The following is a 19,945-nucleotide window of genomic DNA, read 5'->3' on the forward strand; positions in this document are numbered from 1 at the left end:
GAAGCAAGGAACCCCCTCAGCTACTTCCTCTCCTTCAAAGCGGAGTGTGGCTCACTGTGATGTGCTCTGCCCACACAATGGGATGTCAGTGCTTGGTTGTTTTTAAACACTGTATTTTTAATTTTTCAAAAATATTTACGACAGTAAAGGTCGTACTGTGCACAGGGGGACAGATGCCTTTGATGTGTCCCCCTTTCATTTCTACCTCAAAACAAGGTTAAGGCATAAATTACTCCGCTGGGCAGCAGGCATGCCCCTTGTCTTTGGGGCATTATCACTGGTCATACCACTTGTCCTGGGGGCCGGCGGATGAGATATTTGCCACCGAGGCTGCACAGGCTCCAGGAGTCCTTGCACGCGCTTTATTCAGTGCATTCCAGAGGGCACCCCTCAACAGCGCTGACCAAGCCCTTCCCTGTGCACTGGTTGGCATAAGGGAAGGATGGGAGGCAGTGTGTATGTGTAGGGAGGGGCTGATACAGGGAGGGGAGGCTCCCCACCCCTACACCTGCTGCCCAGCTGCAGCCGGGCCAGTGCGTCCATGTCTAGGGGCAGCCTGCAGCAAGAAGACGTGTGGGAATGCACAGCCCCAGGGATTGTGTCATCCACATGCTTCCCATGAGGTACCTGGGAACAAAAGTGGCCTGGGAGGGTTGGCAGCTGAGAGCAAGGGGCCACAATTGGTGGGGGAATGTGTGAGTTGCGGTCAACATGAATGCACGTGGGTGCAGAGCCCGGCTGCCTCTCATCTCAGGGCAGCGTCCAGTATCCTGGTCCCACTTGTCTGGCCATCAGTCTCCGCATCTCAGAGTCTTTCTTCATCCCTGGCTCGCAGCTGTCGCCATCAAGCCCTTGGGCTTGGGTTCATTCTTCGGGAGCCCCAGGGGCCTATCTATGGGGAAGGGAGTGGGTATGACTTGGGAGCCAATGGAGGGGTGGGAAGGGTGAGAGAAAAGGGCAGACTTCAGATCTGTTCTGTCTTGGGTCCTTCTGGAACTAGAGGCCTGGAGTGTGCAGATTGGGTTCGTATTTACAGTCTTCCTCCCTGGGTTTCTTTGAAGGATGGGGATAATTACGAATTCCTAGCACCTTAGTAGCTGGGGCAACAAATGCCCTCCAGAGAGCCTGAGGGAGGCCTTGGCGTGGGCCTGGGTGTGTGTGTGGGGGTGCGTCCCTTTAAATCCCTAGGGGTCTGTGTTGAAGGTGTCCCAGCCTCCCAGCAGGGCAGTTCCACTGAAAACCAGCTTGAGTTCCATTCTGGAGGGAGCAGGCGCCATTGCTCAGGAGATGAGGTCAAGTGCAAAGCCAGCTGGCTTCCTCTCCACTCCAGCTCGGTGGGGCCACAGGCCTGGGTCTGAACACTGCCTGGACAGGTGTCCTGGCCCCCATCAACTCAAAGTGTCCTCTGGAGCCTCACTCCAGCACTTTGGGGGTGGGGTCCAGACCAGGCTCCCTCCTGCGCCTGGCACTTTTAAAGAAGCCGAGCTGTGAGGAAGCAAAGGGAGACGTCTCAGAGGAGGACAGGGTGGACAAGGCCTACCCCTGCTTTCCCTCCACTACCCTTCCTCGAGATTCCTCCCTCAGGGCTTCCTTGAGTACCCCAGCTCCTTCTGAGCACCCCCTCCTCCACAGCTGCCTCTGTGGACTGGAACACAGTGGATGAGACCATGGGCGGCATACAAGAAGTCATGCTGGCTCCCACACCTTGCTGTGTGACCAGCCCCAGCCAACATCCCTCTCTGGGCCTCCTTCATCTGTAGCAGGAGGAGGCTGAGACAAGGGGTTTGTAACCAGAGCTTCAGAGACAGAGACGGACTTTGGGAGGTTTGTTAACAGCTTGACATTGTTGGAGAAATTTTGTGCAGTTGTTTGTACTTGCTTTTTTTTTTCTTTCTCTATTAATAGGAACCTTAGTTCTCATCAGGTTCTTAAAGGTACCCACAGATAGGTCAAAGCCGTAGTCTGAGTGCCCTGTGTTGGCCCTAACCAATGTGTCTGCTGTGGTGAGGGGGTGGGCTGCCAGCTCCCTTGGAGAGGAGAACATGGCAGCGGCCATGAAGCTCCAGGGGCTGGAGCCTGAGCCCACCAGCCAGGATGCTGCCCCTTCCCTCCCCTGCGGGGGCCCTCACCTTCCACAGTGCCAGGACCAGCAGGGCCAGCAGCAGGAGGCCCCCCAGGGTGCTGCCCACAATGATCCAGATGGGGACCTGCCAGTCCTCTTGCTTGGAGATCTCAAACACGATCTGCAAAGGGATGGGGGCCAGGCCAACAGCATTACTGTTCTGGGGCTGGGGTGGCAGCATGGGAGGGGCAGGAGGGTGGAGACAGCTGGCACCTGGTGGGAGAGCTGCATCCTCTTCTTCAGGGGGATGCCAGAGGGATGGATGGACAGGCCAGCCGAGGCCTCAGGACGACCAGCACCTGAACAGCCGACACTGGGTTCAGTGGCCCAGGTGATCCCGCCTCCTTGAGACACTTGCTGCCTTTGGCCTCAGGCCCCACCACCCCCCGGATCCTCCTCCCACCACATGGGCTACTCCTTCTCCCTTTGCTGCCTCCGCATTGCCTCCCGCACTTCTAAAGGTCAGTGTGTCCCGCTGTTCAGTCCTTGCACCTCTTCTTTTTCTAGAGTCACTTCCTGGGTGAACTCAGGGCTGACTTTCCCACAAGTCACGGTAGGCATGGTGCCAAGGCCCATAACACTTTTAGGAGCCCATGAAAATGTTTACATTTCTTTTTAAATTAGAGGAAAAAATGGAATAAAATCCAGCTTGGATAACATTTTTTTGTCTTTGTGCCAACACAGTTATAAACCATAATTTTAAATATTTTTTTCCCGTGGAGAAAGGCGTCCCAAAGGCAAAAGTGGCCAGGGCTGGGAAGGTCAGAAAGCAAGTCCAGGCCAGCTCCCTCAGTCCTGTGGCTATCACCGTCTACACGCCGACTGCTCTCACATTTCTGTCTTCCGCCTGGATTCTCCACTGAATTCCAGGCTCCTACCGACCGTCTCCTGGCCTGCCTGGCAACTGTAACAGGCCCCTAACCAAGCTCTTAACACCCCAGCCCCTCAAGCCTGCTCCTTCCAGTTCTTTCTCACCTAAGCAAATGGCAGCACTATCCCTCCACACTGCTTAGGCCGGAAGCCACATATCCATCACTGACCCTAACTCTCACCCACACGGAGCCCAGCAACAAAGTGTGTCCACTCTATCTTGGAAACACCTGGAATGTGGCCACTCCTCCCACCTCCTGGACCTGAGCGCCCTCACATCTCCTCTGGAGACTACAGCGCTGCCCGACTGCCTCCCCTCTGCAGTCTGTTCTCAGCACAGCAGCTAGAGGGATCCTTCTAACCAGGAAGGCAGGCCCATGCTCTGCTCTGCTCAAGCTCGCTCGGAGTAAAAAGTGCAGTCCTGGCCCTGGCCTGCAAGGCCCTCTCCTCTCTGGTCCCACCTGTCTTGCTGACCTCACCTCCTGCTCCCTCTCACTCTACTCTAGACTCCGGCCACCTGGCTTCCAACATGCATGCCATGGCGTGCCTGCTGCAGGCACTGCTATTCCCTCTGCCTGCAAGGGTTTTCCTCACACAGCCGCAAGACATTTCTGTCCTCCTCATGGTCTCTGTCTGATGTCACTTTTTTGGAAAGGCTTTTCCCACCTCCCCTGTATAAAACAGCGCCCCCTGGCACTCCACCCTTAGATGTGTGCCTTTTTCTGGGTGGCCCTTATCACCAGTTGACAATGTTTATATTTATGTTTATTGCCCGCCTAGAATGTCAGCTGTAGGAGAGCGGGGGCGTTGTTTTGTCCCTGCTCTATCCTCAGAACCTGGAACTGTGCCGGGAATGCAGCAGGAGCTCAGCTAACATGTGGAGTGAACGGACCACCCGCAACAGCAGACAGGGCCCTGCTTTGGCCACTGACTCGCTGTTCAACTTGAGGCGAGTCACTGTCCCTCCTGCCTCATCTCACACGCCTCGGTGTGCATAACTGAGAGATGGGGGTGGCGACAGTGCCTCACAGTGTTGTGAGGTCTGTCACCGTGTTCGGCACACAGCTGGGGGCCAGCAAATGGCAGGGCCCTTATGTGTGCTCTTTCTGTCCCTCAAGGCGGGTACCTGGCTATGCCTCCCCAGCGCTGGCACCTAGCACAGAGCCCAGCATACAGGGGCTTAATTTCAGGGTTGCTGGATTTCTAAAAGAGAAGTGAGGCATCTACAGAGTATAAGAGGAATTTTTGGGGGGGTTGAGTGGGGGTGGAAGAAGGAAAAGTCACCTAAAAGACAAGCATCAATGTGAGAAGGGTTCTCTCTTTCTCTCTCTGTCTCTCTCAATCTCTGTATGTGCAGGGTATATGTGTGTGTGTGGGTGCCTGTACCATACCTCCCTCTCTTGGATGCTGGGAACATTCCAGCATCTTTCAAGATTCGGTTCAAACAGTCTCCAGAAAGCTTTCCAGGGACGTCTCTCGCTCTGAACCGCTCCCCCAGGCCTGTGCTCACCCCCAGACTGCGCTCACCCCCAGACTTCACTCACCCGTTTATTGTCCCTGTTCCCCTGCCTGCCTAATTTATCCCCGTTTCCCCTTTTGGGGCCGAAGGAGTCGTAGGAGAGACACCCAACAAATGCCAAACGAATGAACACACAACACAGCTCCTTAGGTGGATCCTGATACCCCTCTGCCTGGCATCCCTCTGCCCTATTGTGATTGGTTTTTGTTGGATTGTTTTATAAGGGATGCTTCCTGACCCCGCCTCTTTGCTCTCCAGCATCTCCCTGGGGTCGGGATGGGAGCTTACTTCGCCTCTGTAACAGGAACACTCGCCTGGAGCCCAGGCTGGCATTTCTGGGGTATGGCCAGTGGAGGGCAGCAGCGTCCCACGCCCGGCTGCCCTGTCTATTTCCACAGGACCGGGCTTTGCTTGCTTGCTTTCACAAATGTATTTCTTTTCTTTTTTCTTCCTTTGCTACTTCTTCCAGGAATGGGCTTTTCTTTAAGACCTCACTTCTCGTTGGGTCTCACACAGAGTCTCACTCCTTTCCTGGACCCCGAATGAAGCCAGTATGATCTGTAACAACCTGCTTTTACCCAACTAATAAAGAGGCCAATACCGAGGCATCTCCCATCCCTTGGTTTTCACAAATTCAGTTCACACTAGACCTCTGGACCTTCCCTAGTGTTGCCCCTGAGGCCCATTTGTCTTGCTTTTTCCCCTCTCCTCAGCGGCCGCCCTAACAGCCCTCAGGTCTGCCTGATTCTCTGCTGCTGGGACATGCAGCCAGGGGTTGTAGGAAAACTCTAGAAGGGTGCGGCCAACCCTTTCCCAAGCTGTCTGGCCTAAGCCCAGTTCTGCAGGGCTCCCAGGGGCTCACCTGGCGGCTGGGATCCTCCTCACGGAAGATGAAGGGGCTGTGGAACTGCCTCTGCAAGGCTGCGTTGACCATGATTTTCATGGATTTGTACTTGAGCTGTGCAATCAGAGGGCTCGTCAGAAGCTGGCTTGGAAGCTTTTCTTCCCATCCCCTCCCCAGGCATCCCCAGATGGAAGACATCCCAACAGCCACCCCCTTTCCCTTCTTCCTTCCAGCGCAGCCCAGGGGCTCTACTTACTGCTTTTAGGGACCTCAACCACAGGTTCCCCAGTAGATGGAAATTGATTTCCTGGTTGGGGGCCAGCCGTATATTGCAATTGATGGAAACGACATCAGAGTTGCTGTGATTCTGAAAGAGAAGATGGGTCTCAGGGCTGAGCTGCTGGGCTAGGGGAGCAGGGGGCGGCAACACTGCTTGAATGACTGGGGCTCTGCTCCTGGGGGCAGGCGAAGAGGACAGGGGACAAGGAGAAATTTGCGAGTGGGGGACATGTGCACTGTGCCTGCCAGGGGATGACTGAAGGACAAATGAAGGACGGTATATCTGATGCTCCAGTTGAAGCTGTGCATTGTGACAGGCCTGGGTATATTCCAGGGACAGAACTTTGGTTCAACATTAGGGAATCTATAAATGTTTCCCATCACCATATAAACACATTAAGATAAAAAATTCTATGATCGCTGCAACAGATGCAGAAAAAGTATTTTAGGAAGTCCAACTTCTGTTCATGATAAAAACTCCCAGGGAACTTCCTGAATCAGATAAAAGGGGTCTTCATAAAGTTCATGGAAAATGTGTATTACGGAAAAACTATGCATGGATTCCAAAACTTTTTTTGCACCAAAATAAACTCGTATTAACTTGTTGTAACCTATGTGAACACGATCTAGTTTGAGGCACTAAGAAGGACATCAGTTTGAAAACAGCCCCTATCAGAGCAACATGAATTCTGCTAAAATTGAAGCAAAAACAAACATCAAATTTATGGCGAAACTTGAGTGGAAGAACAGTGAAATCATTGATGCATTATAAAAAGTTGATGGGGATGATATCACAAAGAAATCAGCAGTTTGCAAATGGATAACTTGTTTTAAGAAGGGAGTAGAGGGCCAGGTGTGGTGGCTCACGCCTGTAATCCAAGCACTTTGGGAGGCTGAAGCAGGCAGATCACAAGGTCAGGAGACTGAGACCATCCTGGCTAACACAGTAAAACCCCGTCTCTATTAAAAAAAATACAAACAGTTAGCCAGGCGTGGTGGCATGTGCCTGTAATCCCAACTACTTGGGAGGCTGAGGCAGGAGAATCACTTGAACCGGGGAGACGGAGGTTGCAGTGAACCGAGATCACACCATTGCACTCCAGCTGGGTGACCGAGCAAGACTCCGTCTCAAAAAAAAAAAAAAAAAAAAAAAAGGAGGGGTTAGAGGACATTGACACTGAAGATGGAGCTTGCAGCAGATCATTCATATCAATTTGTGAGGAAAAAAATAATCTCGTCCAGGCCCTCATTGAAGAAGCCTGACAATTAACAGCAGAACCATTAGCCAACACTATAGACATCTCAGTTGGCTTAGTTGACATCATTCTGACTGAAAAATTAAAGTTGAGCCAAATTTCCACTTGACGGGTGCCCAATCTGCTGCACCCAGATCAGCTGCAGAAAGGAGCAGAACGTTCAATGGAAATTTTAAACAAGTGGCATCAAGATCCTGAAGCATTTCTTCAAATAATTATAACAGATAAAAGGTGGCTTTGCCAGTACCATCCTGAAGACAAAGCACAAAAAAAGCAGTGGCTACCAAGAGGTGGATGTGGTCCAGTCAAAGCAAACGCAGACCAGTCAAGAGCAAAGGTCATGGCAACGGTTTTTCGGAATGCTCAGAACATTTTGCTTGTTGACTTTCTGGAGGGCCAAAGAAAGAGAACATCTGGTTATTACGACAGTGTTGTGAGAAAGTTAGCCAAAGCTTTAGCAGAAAAATGGCTGGGAAAATGTCGCCAGAGAGTCCTTCTCCACCATGACAATGCTCCTGCTCGCTCCTCTCAAAGGAATTTCAAAAAGTTTGTGGAAAAATGGAATTAAAAGATAAAAATTAAAAATTAAATTTTACTTCTCAACATAAGCTCCATCAAGTTCAAAACACTTTTGTAAGCCATGATACCAACCATTCAGTCCATTCTTAAATAACTAAGCGTCCTGGGAATTTAACCATGTCAATGCAGTCCTTTTTTTTTTTTTTTTTTGAGACAGAGTCTTGCTCTGTTGCCCAGGCTCGAGTAGAGTGGCATGATCTCGGCTCACTGCAACTTCTGCCACCCGGGTTCAAGCGATTCTCTTGCCTCAGCCTTCCGAGTAGCTGGAACTACAGATGCACGCCACCACACCTGGCTAGTTTTTGTACGTTTAGTAGAGATGGGGTTTCACTATGCGGGCCAGGCTGGTCTCGAGCTCCCGACCTCATGATCCGCCTGCCTTGGCCTCCCAAAGTGCTTGGACAATAGGCACGAGCCACTGTGCATGGCTTACTGCGGTGTTTTTTAACATTATTAGCTGAGGAAAAATGGGTGTCCTTTAAATATATATTTTTTAAGATTTAGCAAACCAAAATAAGTTAGAAGGAACCAAATCAGGACTGGAAGGTGGATGCCTAATGATTTTGAAATCCTCTCATGTGTGAAGCCTATAGCAATGATCATATTTAACAATCAAAATAAAAATAAATTCCTTTAAGTCATCATGATTAAGGTAATCCTGATGATTCTTTCATCATCATATATATTTACCATTGCACTGGAGGTCTTAGCTAGAGTAATACCACAAGATCATTTACAATATAAAGATTAAGTGAAGAAGCTAACGTTGATGGGAAACCCAATCTTCAAACAGAATTTATTAGGTGAAAGTTGCTAGTGTTGCTGCCTCGCTGCCCACCTCAACCCCAATGCAGCCCAAATCTTTGGCAAAGCACGCTACCCTCAATAAGTGTTTTGTGGGGGGCACTTGTCTGGGGGAAGTAAAATTAAAACAGCGAAGATTGTTGTCTGGGTAAAGAACAGTGGAAGCAGGGTGAGAAACTGGTATCTGGAGGCAGAGGCAACCCTGAGAAAGCAAACGGAAATAAGCAGGTGTTTCGGGAGGGCTGTGGAAATTGAAGCTGACCTGCATTCCATCTCTAGGGCAGGAGGCCCCAGCTGATGCGGCCAAATGTCTCCAGTACAAGCCACGTGTGTGTTCCGGTGTTCCGCTTCTCTCTGCTTCTCTGTATCCTACGGACCCGCTTGGCCCAGGTACAAGTCCACTGTCCCCACCCCTTTCTGCTCGTTTGCCTGGCACACCGCAGGCTGTGACCTTGGCTTCTCAGACACTCACTCTGTGGGTCTGTCCCACTCCCTGTGAGATGGGGGACTCACACAGGCCAAGAAGTCTTTTCCTCCTTCAGTTTTTTCTTGGTTTGGGGCTGGGTACATCTAGGTGCTCAGTAAGCTCTTATTGACAAGCTGTTGGATCAGGAGGGAAATGGCCCCGGAGCGCTGGCGGCACGCCTCTAACCCCAGCCACTGTGGCTCTCTGCATGGGGGGCACTCACCAGCTGCGGAGCACGACTCAAGTCTTCCTCCACTGGGGTGGGCCGGTACTCAGTGCTGTTCCCCCAGATGTTACAGGACGTATTCGCCTACATAAAGGACACGGACACACACACACACAGCCTCACAACCAGCTCTGGCAGACGCACGTTCCCAGAGATGTTTCTTTTCTCCTCCTCTAGCCCTGGCCCTGGAGAAGGGAGCTGGGGTCTGGGAACCTGGGGACACACGTAGGGGGAATGTCTGTCTCCTTCTGGTCCCCTCCCCTGAGCCGGCGCCCAAGGGCATCGGTACCTGGTGGGTGAGGAAGTCCCTCAGCTTCAGCAGGCGGTTGCCGCCCCTGGTGGCGATGGGAACGGTGATCTTCATCATCACCCCGTGGATGGGGAACAAGCCCAGGTTCTGGATCTGTGGCCAGAGATGGTGAGGGGTGTCAGTACAGTCAGTTGAGGGGGGCGGAAAACAAGGTCCACAGGGGCCAACGAGCCCCTGGGGGTGGCAATTCCCACACCAGGCCTGGGAAAAAGGCCCACTCAAGGCCCCTGGTGTTTTCGCTGTGGAAGCTCCTACGCTCTGTCAAATTGTGGCCGGGGACTGCACAGACAAGTGCAAGAAAGCCTGAGAGGGGAGGGGTGGCTGGAAGCTGAAGACAAGCCAGTGGGGATCCAGAGGCCGGAGAGCAGGGGCCACCTCCATTTTCTTTTCTTTTTTTTTTATGAGACGGAGTCTCGCTCTATCACCCAGGCTGGAGTGCAGTGGCGGGATCTCGGCTCACTGCAAGCTCCGCCTCCCGGGTTCACACCATTCTCCCACCTCAGCCTCCCGAGTAGCTGGGACTACAGGCGCCTGCCACCTCACTCGGCTAATTTTTTTTTTTTTTTGTAGTTTCAGTAGAGACGGGATTTCATGGTGTTAGCCAGGATGGTCTCCATCTCCTGACCTCGTGATCTGCCCGCCCCAGCCTCCCAAAGTGCTGGGATTACAGGCTTGAGCCACTGCACCCAGTCCACCTGCATTTTCAACTCTTTTTGGCTGTGGTGGGGATTTTGTAGAGGCCAGGGGTGAAGACGGTGACAGCAATGAATGCATTATGAGATGGAATCATTAATTAACAAAGGATGTATTACTAAATAGCAAGTGTGTGATTGTTCACATTCTAGCAGTGTCACATTTAGTGCCAGGGCAACAGTGATTCTAAGCAGGAGTTTGGAATCAGAAAGACCAGGAATCTAATCCTGGGCCCCCACTACCTATGAGCTGTGTGTCCCTGAGCAGCTTACTGGGCCTCTCTTGAACAAGCCATGCAGGGCTCAGTGTGTCTGAAGTCCAATATCCAGCTGTCAGCCTGTCCTCAGCTTTCACGCAGCCTAGGAGACGTTGATAAACTTACAGCAGTTCAGGGTTGAGGGAGCTATCAGGGCCCACTGTAGCAGAGGCTGCTGAGTTGCCTCCTAACTCTCATTCTCCCTTTTTCCTTAGTGACAGAACTGAGACTAAAAGCCACATTTCCCAGCCTCCCTTACAGCTGAATCACAACGTTCTGGATAAAGAGAGGTCACTGGAAGAGTGAGGAACTGCCAGGGAGGTCCCTTAATAAAGAGGGAGCATGCTCTTCTCCCCTTCCTCCTTCCTGCTGCCTGGAATGAGAACGTGATGGCTGGAGCTGCAGCCATCTTGTACTGTGAGGCAAACTGGAGGCTGGCAAGTTCACGCCGAGGATGGTGGAATAGGAGACCCACTCCTGGATGACTCTGTGAAGCTGCCAACTCTGGACTTCTTTTATGGGAGAGAGTAAACCCTAGTGTGTTTAAACAACTGTTTAAAAATTGTTTTAAAGAATTTTAGGTAACCACACCCCATCTTCACCCGTATGTCTCCCACTGCAGTCCAGTTGTTTTTCAGAAGACTGAGAGGCCCAGAGGGGCAGTGACGTGCCTAAAGTCGCACAGTGGGTGGGTGGCAGGGTTGAGACCGGACTCTGGGCACTAGTGATGATTCCACATTCCTCCCCTCCGGGATGGGGGTGCTCAGATCCCATCGTTCCCCCTCCACCCGGCTCCCCTCCAGCCTCACCCTGAAGATGCAGCTGAAGGGAGGCCCAATACCATCGTATCTCTCCAGCGAGCTATTGGGCTTGACCTCGTAGTGGCTCAGGCTGCTCCTCCTGCAGAGACAGAGGACAGGGCTGTCGTGAGCTCAGTCAGTGCTGGCTGGAATGACAGATGAATGAAAGAGGGAGATGGCATGTGCCGGCCTCCCCCGGGCCACAAAAAACAGGTTCCCTCTTGTGTCGGTTGGGAGTGAGTGTCATGTTGGAAGGATTCTGAGCCTTCGCAGGAATCAGCGCTGCCATGGGTGAGCAATGTCTGCCTCCTGAGTGGGTGGGCGTGAGTCAGAAAAGCCAGTTATTTCATCCCTGCCCCAGCCTGTTTGCCTAGGGGTGTAGCTGCTTTTCGGAGCGACCGTGCCACTGTGCTGCCTTCCACCCTCTAGGGATGGCTGGTGTGGGAGGGCCTGAGCTTCCTCTTCGTATCTGCTGTTCTGCCCTGACTTCTCCATCTGTCCGTGAGCTCTTAGAGGACAGGGGCTGTTTCCTCCGTCCGATTGGGGGCCAGTAGCGTACCAAGGGGGCGGGGGTGGGAGCAGTCTGTCTTTTGGGGAGGAGTCTTTTCCCACTGACGTTGTTTAGATGTGCTGGCGTAAGATGATAATAAAAAGCAGATTGACTTATGACAGATATTATTACTGTTTTTAAATTCTCTACAGACCATGCATCCACTTGTTGCCTATGCCAGGGCTGGACGCCTCCCACTGCCCCCACCCTCCCTTCTTGCCCCTGCTGGGAGCTCCCCAGGGCCAGGCCTATGTCTCCTTCTTGCTCTATTTTGATATCCCCTCCCAATATTGGATGGGGAGCTGCACTCTCTGACCCATCAGGGACACTCTTGGCTCCATCCATAGTCCCTTAGTGCGGGCGTCTGGCCCTATTAGGGCTCATCAGAGGGTACCCCCCCTTAGGCCTCCATCCTCCCACTCTCCATGCCTTCCCTCTCCTGGGGCCCCCGGAGCCCGGCCCACCTGGTGAAGAGGACGTCAGCCTCGTATTTGAGGTGGAAGCGTAGGGGGGCCACGTTGTCTTCCTTGGTGCTGTCCCGCTCGTTACTGTCACTGCAGGGAGAGCCAGGCAGCAGGGTCAGGAAGGGGTTCAGCACAGGCAGCGGGAGGGGTCTGAGGCAGACTGTGGAAGGAGCACGCTGTCTTATCTGGGGCTGATGGGCACCAGACAGGTCAGACAGGAAACCTGAGGCGTCTCCTAGGAGAGGAAGGGCCAGAAGTGGGGATGGATGACACCAGCTCTACCTGCTGCCCCTTTAGGTGGAGTCAGGGGAGGGCTCTGGACTGGATCTGGGAGGCCTGTGCCTGGCCTGGCATGGACGGGACCCCAGCCTGTTTGCCTCCCTCACCGGGCTGCCCGTCTGTCAGGCGGGCCAATCCTGCTGCCTGCTGGATTCTCAGGGTCTGTGGGAGACGACACCTGTGGCAAAGGCTCGCCCACGGAGGAGGGATGGTGAGGAATTCACAGTGGAGTCGTTCATTTATCCCTGGACTGACCGGGGGCAGCTCCTACAGGGCGGCCAGGGGCACTCTGCTGCCACGAGAAGGCTGGGAGTGAAATTCACAGACATCTTCAGGGGGCTTCTGTCCAGTGTACCTCCCTTCATATCTGAGCACCATGAACTACTGGGGCAAATCATTTTAGACATAAAAATGTACGATTCTTGCTTGCTACATAGACCGAGTTTCATTCCCTTTGGAAGTCTTACCCCAGGATAGGGGTTTGGTTAGAAAAGGGAGACCCACCACACACAGATGCACCCCCAGAGCCCCCTCCTACACACACCTAGTTCTCAGACACCGCCCACAGCTGTGCCAGAGACACTGCTCTGCAAGTGCGCACTCATTTCTCCCGTGAAGACGGGACTGGGTTTTCTAAGAGCAGGGCAGAGCGCAAGGGAGGCCTTGCCAAGTTTGCCACGTGGCGTGTGAGAATTCTACCACAACGCGCAATTCATTTAACTGTAGCTGGGACGCGAGCACATGTGGGGTGTGAGTGCCAGTGCTTCTGTGACCTCTGACCTGCGTGTGTGTGTGCTGCAATGTTAGTGTTCGGTTTGTCTGTGGTATTTATTTCTTAGCTAAGGATTTTTGCCATTTGTAAGGCTCCACAGTGGACAGAATCCCTCTGTCCTTCCCCACATAGAGGTAATTCTGCACAAAAGAGACATGTATTTACTACTGACACAAAGTGATTCATGGTGTCAGCATATAGCAAGCTACCTCTGAGAGACCTGGGAGACAGACAGACAGACAGACAGGAAGACCCACACAGAGTAAGAAAAGGCCTCTTAAAAATGGGAGAGAGGTGACTAGGACAGGAAGAGCCCTGGATGGGGAATAGGATGAGTAGTGTTCAGCTTCCAGCTGCACAATTCACTGCTGTGTGTCCTTGGGAAATTCACTCACCCTCTCTGAGCCTCTCTTTTCTTAACTTGGAAGATGGTGTGGGGAATAACCCCTGCTTTGATGATCTTAAGGGGCCTCTGTGAGGACTGAGATTTTTGCCTGTACAATGCTTTATAACCGTAGGGTTTGAGAATTACTACTGTATACAGGGTTGTCTAAAAGTAAAGGGCTGACATTATTATTTATCATCCAAAGAATGAAGAGCGGTGGCAACACAAGGGGCAGCAGGTTGGCCCACACCTGCAACAGATGCCAGCTCCCCTCCCCACCCCGTTCCCTCCACTCAAGGTTGGGGCAGTGAGGGACAGGGTGTGGGGCGGCGGACTCAGTGTTGGGAGGAGCAGTCGCTAGCAGCCAGAGAACCGGGCCCCAGAGTTGCAAGCTTGGGGGAGGAGCAGGCACGGCCCTGACCTGCCTGCAGCGAGCTCGATCTCCAGGTGGTGTAGGAAGATGGATTTGCTGAACTCAAAATCAAGACGGAAAGCCACCTGCAAGGAAGCGGTCGCATGTCTGGGCATTGCCAGGACCAGCCCCGCCCACTCCCCACAGCCCACTCCCCACAGTCCCCTGCTGGGCTTGGGGAGGGAGAGCTTGCTAGGGGGTTGGGGAACTGCTGGCTGGGAACAGGCTGGGAAAGGGAGGACCAGGTGCTAGAGAACGTGAGCTGAGCTTCAGGGCTGCTGTGGGGACACAGCCAAAGACAACAGCTCCCACAGTGGGGTTTCTCGGGGCTGAGACAGACTCCTCCCTCTTCCTCTTCTTTTGTTTTTAACAAAAGGCAACCAGAAAGCAGCAAGTCCAGCTCCAGACTCTGTCTGCAGGATTTTTAGGGTAGGGGGCCTTGATGGCAGGAAGGGCCGACGGCCGTTACAGGATGTAGGGGCCAGAAGCATTTGGTAGGACCACCTCACCCACCTCTTCTTTGTGCATGATGGGGAGGGGATGGCCCGGAGAGGGATGAGGGCCAGTGGCCACCCAGCAGGCCAACAAGGCGTCTGCCCCTTGTCTGGCAGTGCTCCTGCCACACTGCTGACCTGGGCCCTGATGCTCCCCCTGCCCTTTGCCCCGCGGTGGGGAAACATGCGACCCTCCTCGCCTCCTCCCCGCCCTGCCTGGAGGCATTACTGGGACTTTGCACAGACACCTGCTGCTCTCCCAGGTCTCACCCTCACGAGGTGAGGAGACCTCAGCGGCCCCTTCTCCGCAGCAGTGGCTGGGCATGGGTGGGGAAGCCTGGGCTGTGTCCTGCTCCATCCCCACTCCAGAGCTCCTGGGTTTGTCGGTGCCTCAAACCAGAAACTACACCTTCGACTTGTTTCTTACCAGGGAGGTGCTTTGCTAAGGAGCCCTCATCCCCGCTCCCATTTCTTCCACTTTCCCCAGCCGTGCAGACCCTGCTCCTGGGAGCACTGCTGCTGCCTAGCTGGCTCCTGCCACGGCTCCTCTCTGATTCCCAAGTCCAAGCAGCTTGGCCTCAATTAGATCTTCTCCTGCTCCAGAACCTTCTGTGGCTGCCCACTGTCCAGGGCTGATGTCCAAACACTCCCTGCAATCTGGTGTCTCCCTCCCTTTCCCAGCTACTTTGCTTCTCCCTTCACACACCCACCCTCTATTCACATGAGCTCTTAAGCACAGTTGGGTGGTAGGTGCTCATGAAATGGTAGTTTCTCTCCCCATCCCCCCCCATACACAGCACAGTGGCAGAGGCCAGAAATCTGAAACACTTGTGAGGGTGCAGAACAGTGGGACTGGCTAAGGGCAGGTGGGAGACTAGTGGCTGGGAGTGGTAGGAATTCTCTTTGAGTTAAAGGATGGGCTGCTAGCCTGGGGATGGCTGGCTAATTTGGTCACTTGCATGTCATTTCATGGGAGAAAAGACAAATAAAAGCCACCTCAGGCCTCCCACCCCTCCCTGGTCTTCTGTTCACTCCTGTTGCTCTTGCCTCCCTCCCCAAACTCCCTGTGCCTCCCAGTGCCCACCCTGGCCCTCCCCGACTGTCCCCAGCCTCAACCTTGGCCTTGGCCCTGAAGAAGGGGTAGCTGACATTGCAGACTTTCTTCTGGAGCCTCCTCTCCTCGTTCACGCACTCGATGTTACCGTCCGAGTCCTCCTGGAGGTGGGTGGCAGACATCATGGCAGCAGTTAGGTGGGGCCTGGGACCAGGTCTGGAGGCTCTCTTACCCCCAGCCTGCACCCCCCTCCGCAGGGGCTGCCTCAGGCCCTGATACCCATACGGAAGCCCGGACCACAGCCCTTCTGACGTCTGAGATCCCAGAGGCCCCAGAGGCTGCGGTGTGACTTGGTTCCTGGTACTTGGCTTCACACGGGGCGGGACACACTCAGAGGCTGTTGGGCGGTGGCAGGAGAATGGCAGGGGCTCATGTATGCGTCTCATTTTGCTCATCTGTTAAATGGGGATGACAGTAACTATCTCATCTAGTTGTTATGAGGATTACATGATGTGACGCACATAAATGCAGCGCCTATCCCATGTCCTGCCTATTGTCATCACTCGTATGTGGCAGCTACTGTTAGGATGATTATTTGTCCCCGCTGTGAGCTCTGCACTGTTGGGCATTACCTGGGCACACAGCTGTGCATGTCTCTGGGCATGCATGCATCTGTGTGGATGTGAGCCTGTGTCTGTGGAGACTCTGTGTGTGTCTGCGTGTCAGTGCATGTGTGTGCATGTACCTGCTGCATGTATACTGAGCATGTGCGTTTCCCTGGACGAATATGTAGGCATTGTGTTTTCGCATGTGTGTGCAAAAAGTGTGTGATCAGACTAACACATCTGCATTTGGCTGAGAGGGGTGCTTCCTCTACTAGAGTTCCCCTTGGCTGGATGTTGCAGAGAGAGAGGAGAGGAATGCCGACCTCACAGCCATGAGCGTTTCCTGGGTTGGGGATGGGTGGCGGCACCTGTGAAGGTGGCAGGCTCCAGGCTAGCCCTGCACCCCACCTGCTGTGTGTGGGGACACAGCACTTCATAGAACGTGTCTCCCACTTCTCTTTACCTCCACTCACTTCCAAAAGCTCTTCTGAGCCACAGAAACTAGCTCCGTGATTCCCTCCCCAGGGTTAGGAGCAGGCACGGGACTGGCCTTGTGAAGTCTGGGCCAGGGAAGCAGGGGAAGGCGGATGCTGGTGTGGGGCTTGATTCCCTGCGTATACCTGAAATCCAGACAGACACAAGTCCCTGGGCAGGAGGGGACTTCGAGAGACCATCAGGTGGGCTCTTCATCATCAGTCTGGCCTGTCACTCTGGGCAGTGGAGAGGGAGTGGGGTTGGGGCCCAGGCCTGGGCCTGACAGAAGGGACTGTGGCTGCAGATAGGCCTTGAGGTCTATTTGAGGATGGGGGAGCCCACTGAGGAGGAACGGGGGGCATGAGCAGGCAGCTCCTCGCTTTCCTGGGGTGGCCTCCCTCCACTCAGCTTCCCCTCCTGGCTGCAGGAACTGCTCCTGTGTGTGTGGCAAGCAAGGGGGGCGCTCGGGGAGGGGTGCTGGGCAGCGGTTCTGGGGTGGAGAGGACAGCCTGGCCCAGCACCTGTCTTGCCCGGCACACTGGGTTCCACATTGACACTGAGATCCTCGAGGACAGAGGCTGTGTGTGAGGGTCCTGGGACCCCCAACACGCACACATGACATTGATGTCTGAGTTTACTCAACAAACTTGTCTTGAGGGCCTTCTATGTGCCCAGCTCTGGACACAGACATGGCTAAGACAAGGCTCTTTGCCCCTGGGAGTCGAGGGTTTCAAGAGGCTAGCACTTGGAGACTGATGTTTCTTCAGAGCACACGAAGGGCTGTGCCAGATGCAGTGTGGGCTGGCGGGCCGTCTGTGGCCTTGGAGAGCTTCCGGAAAGATACCCCAGAGAGCAGGGCTGAGGACTATCTTTTATCACAAAGCGCAGGCTCAGGCACCAGCTGTGGGGCAGGAATTCCGCTCTGCTGCTCACCAGCTGTGTGGTCCCAGGCAAGCCTTAATCCCTCCCTATGCCTCAGTTTCCTCCTCTGTAAAATGGGGACACCACCATCACCACTACCACCACCACTACTGCTATGCCCGAGGCTGCTGCAAGGGTTAAATGTACGCCAAGTGCTAGCACAGCGCTGGACGCCATGAGTGGGCAATACGTGGATGGTCACCGAGTAGGAGCAGGAGCCTGTCGGGCAGAGGAGAGAGGAGTCCCAGGTTGGGGTCATGGTGGGAATGAGCAGGGCGTGCTGGGAACAAGGCGGCCTGTGGCAGGGTTAGGGGAGAAGTGGCAGGAGGTGGATGGGATGGGCCTTGAATGCCACAATGAGGAGTCTGGAATTTGTTCTGACAGCAGCTGGGAGTGATCAGAAGTTTTAACATGGGGAGGAACTGGTTCTGATTCTCGTCAGAAGGACCTTCCGAGCAAGCCCGCAGGGTGCACTGTTGGCTGGTGGCACACGCGTGGTGTGTGTGCACCTCACCAGGGCCCAGGAGACAGGCTAAAGGGTATTCCTCTCCATGTTCCCAGTGGGCTTAGACTCCCCTGGTGCTGGTGGTTCTCAGCCCTGCCTGCACGCTGAAGTCACTGAGGAAGCTTTAAAAGCCTCCCGACACTAGGCCCAAACCCAGAGCAAATCAGTTGGGACCTCCAGAGAAGGAGTCTGGGGCCAAGCTTTTTAAAGCTCTCTTGTGATTCTTTTTTATTTAATTTTATATTTTTTGTAGAGATGGGGTCTCACTATGTTGCCCAGGCTGGTCTCAAACTCCTGGGCTCAAGTGATCCTCCCACTTCAGCCTCCCAAAGTGCTAGGATTACAGGCAGGAGCCACTGCACCCAGCTTTCTCGTGATTCTAACACCCAGCCCGGACCCCACCTGGCCTTCCTTTTCCTCTGTGCCAGGCAGTCTGGGCAGGTTGCTGAGGTCTTACCTTCTGGATCAAGCTGGCAAACTGCAGGTTTGCTGACTGTGAGATATTTAGGACTGTGCTGTAGGCGTTCTCGCCCCTGTTCTCCAGTGTGGCCTCCACTGCCACTCGCCGGCGTGTGCTCTCTATGATGAAAACTGTGGTGTCGAAGGACAGCGTGTATGCGGAGCAGTCCTGTGTAGGCTTCCTCATCACCCTCTGGCAGTACTCCCTGAGAACAAGAGAGCACCGGAGATTGGGCAGATGGAATAAGGAAAGCAGGGGTAGAGAGGAGCCCCAGGGTTGGGGCAAAAAGGTGTGTCTGGGCACTTGACTGGCCTCTGCTCATGGGAATAGCCACTGGGAGAAGAGGGGAAATGGATGGCAGGGCTGGAAAGAGCTCACCCTTCAAGACCACTTCCTATTTCAAAGGCCCTTGGTGTCCCCACCATAGAGATCATACCCTCCGCTGAACCCAGAGCTCTTATTTGACCTCACCACTCATGCATCACCACTCCATGCATCCTGTTTCCCTTTTGGCCTTGGCTGCCAGGAAGCTCAGCACTAATGTAGAGATAATCCTTATTTTAGCCTAGCTGGTTAGAATATGTGCTCCATTATCCTTCTACAAGTTTTGAATGTGCTATTTCTTTTTATTGTCTATGTCATGGTATATATGTTTTCTATCTAAATCATCTCATAGTTGGATCAAAGTTGAGCATAAATTATTGGAAAATATGTTATGTAAATTAAGAATACGATATTGTTGATTATTTTCCCTGGTATGTTCGTTTGTCTCTTCCAGGGGATTGTGGGTCCCCTGCTCCCCCTCTGCTGGTGTCCCTGGCATCTTTCCATCAGAAGGATTGGAAAGCCCAAGGTGTTCAGCCAGCAGGCTCTAGAAGTCACCTCATCTGGGGGCTGAAGGACAAGCATCCAGAACTCTGAGTCCCCTGTCTCTACCTTTCATCTAGTTTGTAATGTGGGCTCCGAAGAAAGGGTTTCTTTTTTTAACAAAATTCGAGATTAGATTAGACTAGTAGTTTCATATTACAGAGGAGACTTTCCTGAGGTTATGCAGGAGTTGGAGGTAGAGCCTGGGCTAGAACACAGGCTCCAAGTCAAGTGTTTGATCCACGCTGTCTGTGAGGAGGACGTCCAGGAAACAATCCAGGGCCCCGGGAGCCCCAGAACCTCTGACAGTGAAGGGGAAGGGGCGAGGGTGGGGGTGCAAGGAGCCAACTCACATGGCCGTGGGCAGGTCACTCCGGGCATCCAGCACAAGGTCAGGGACACAGTGCTCATCCTCATTGCAGCCGTTCCAGAAGGGCACCTGGGCCGGGGAGAGCCAGGTATGGGCAGCTGGGTAGGGACCCGCAACCCCTCGCCCTCAACGTACACCAGCATCTGTCTCCACCACACTAGACATGCGCTGGCTTTCCTGCACTGTCCCCAGACATGACACTGCTCTTTCTTGGGCTTTTCCATAGATGCTTCCCTCTTTAAAACGAGGCTCAAAACTCAGTTCCTCCTGGTTCCCCTCCAGCTCATAACTGAGCTGATAGCACAGAAC

At 53.6% G+C, this 19,945-nt stretch overlaps 1 protein-coding gene across 4 annotated transcripts in view; it reads right to left on the reverse strand.

Moving 5' to 3' along the window:
- Positions 1 to 340: 340 nt before the first annotated feature.
- Positions 341 to 19,945, reverse strand: part of ITGA11 (integrin subunit alpha 11) — a 132,645-nt gene continuing 113,040 nt past the window's right edge. For 2 of the 4 annotated variants that reach the window (XM_015142554.3, XM_077939632.1), the window contains 12 exons: positions 19,620 to 19,705; positions 18,397 to 18,604; positions 15,497 to 15,595; positions 13,896 to 13,972; positions 12,039 to 12,128; positions 11,034 to 11,124; positions 9,255 to 9,368; positions 8,963 to 9,049; positions 5,612 to 5,722; positions 5,374 to 5,469; positions 2,130 to 2,243; positions 341 to 1,485 (listed from right to left, as the gene is read on the reverse strand). In XM_015142554.3, the coding sequence (XP_014998040.3) occupies positions 1,414 to 1,485; positions 2,130 to 2,243; positions 5,374 to 5,469; positions 5,612 to 5,722; positions 8,963 to 9,049; positions 9,255 to 9,368; positions 11,034 to 11,124; positions 12,039 to 12,128; positions 13,896 to 13,972; positions 15,497 to 15,595; positions 18,397 to 18,604; positions 19,620 to 19,705 (1,245 nt within the window). In that variant the 3' untranslated portion in view covers positions 341 to 1,413. Of the gene's footprint in view, positions 1,486 to 2,129; positions 2,422 to 5,373; positions 5,470 to 5,611; positions 5,723 to 8,962; positions 9,050 to 9,254; positions 9,369 to 11,033; positions 11,125 to 12,038; positions 12,129 to 13,895; positions 13,973 to 15,496; positions 15,596 to 18,396; positions 18,605 to 19,619; positions 19,706 to 19,945 lie in introns of all 4 variants that reach the window. The other 2 variants (XR_013395684.1, XM_077939631.1) reach the window with 2 other exon arrangements.

This window comes from Macaca mulatta, chromosome 7 (assembly GCF_049350105.2).
Source record: "Macaca mulatta isolate MMU2019108-1 chromosome 7, T2T-MMU8v2.0, whole genome shotgun sequence".
In the NCBI taxonomy this organism is placed as follows: Eukaryota; Metazoa; Chordata; class Mammalia; order Primates; family Cercopithecidae; genus Macaca; species Macaca mulatta.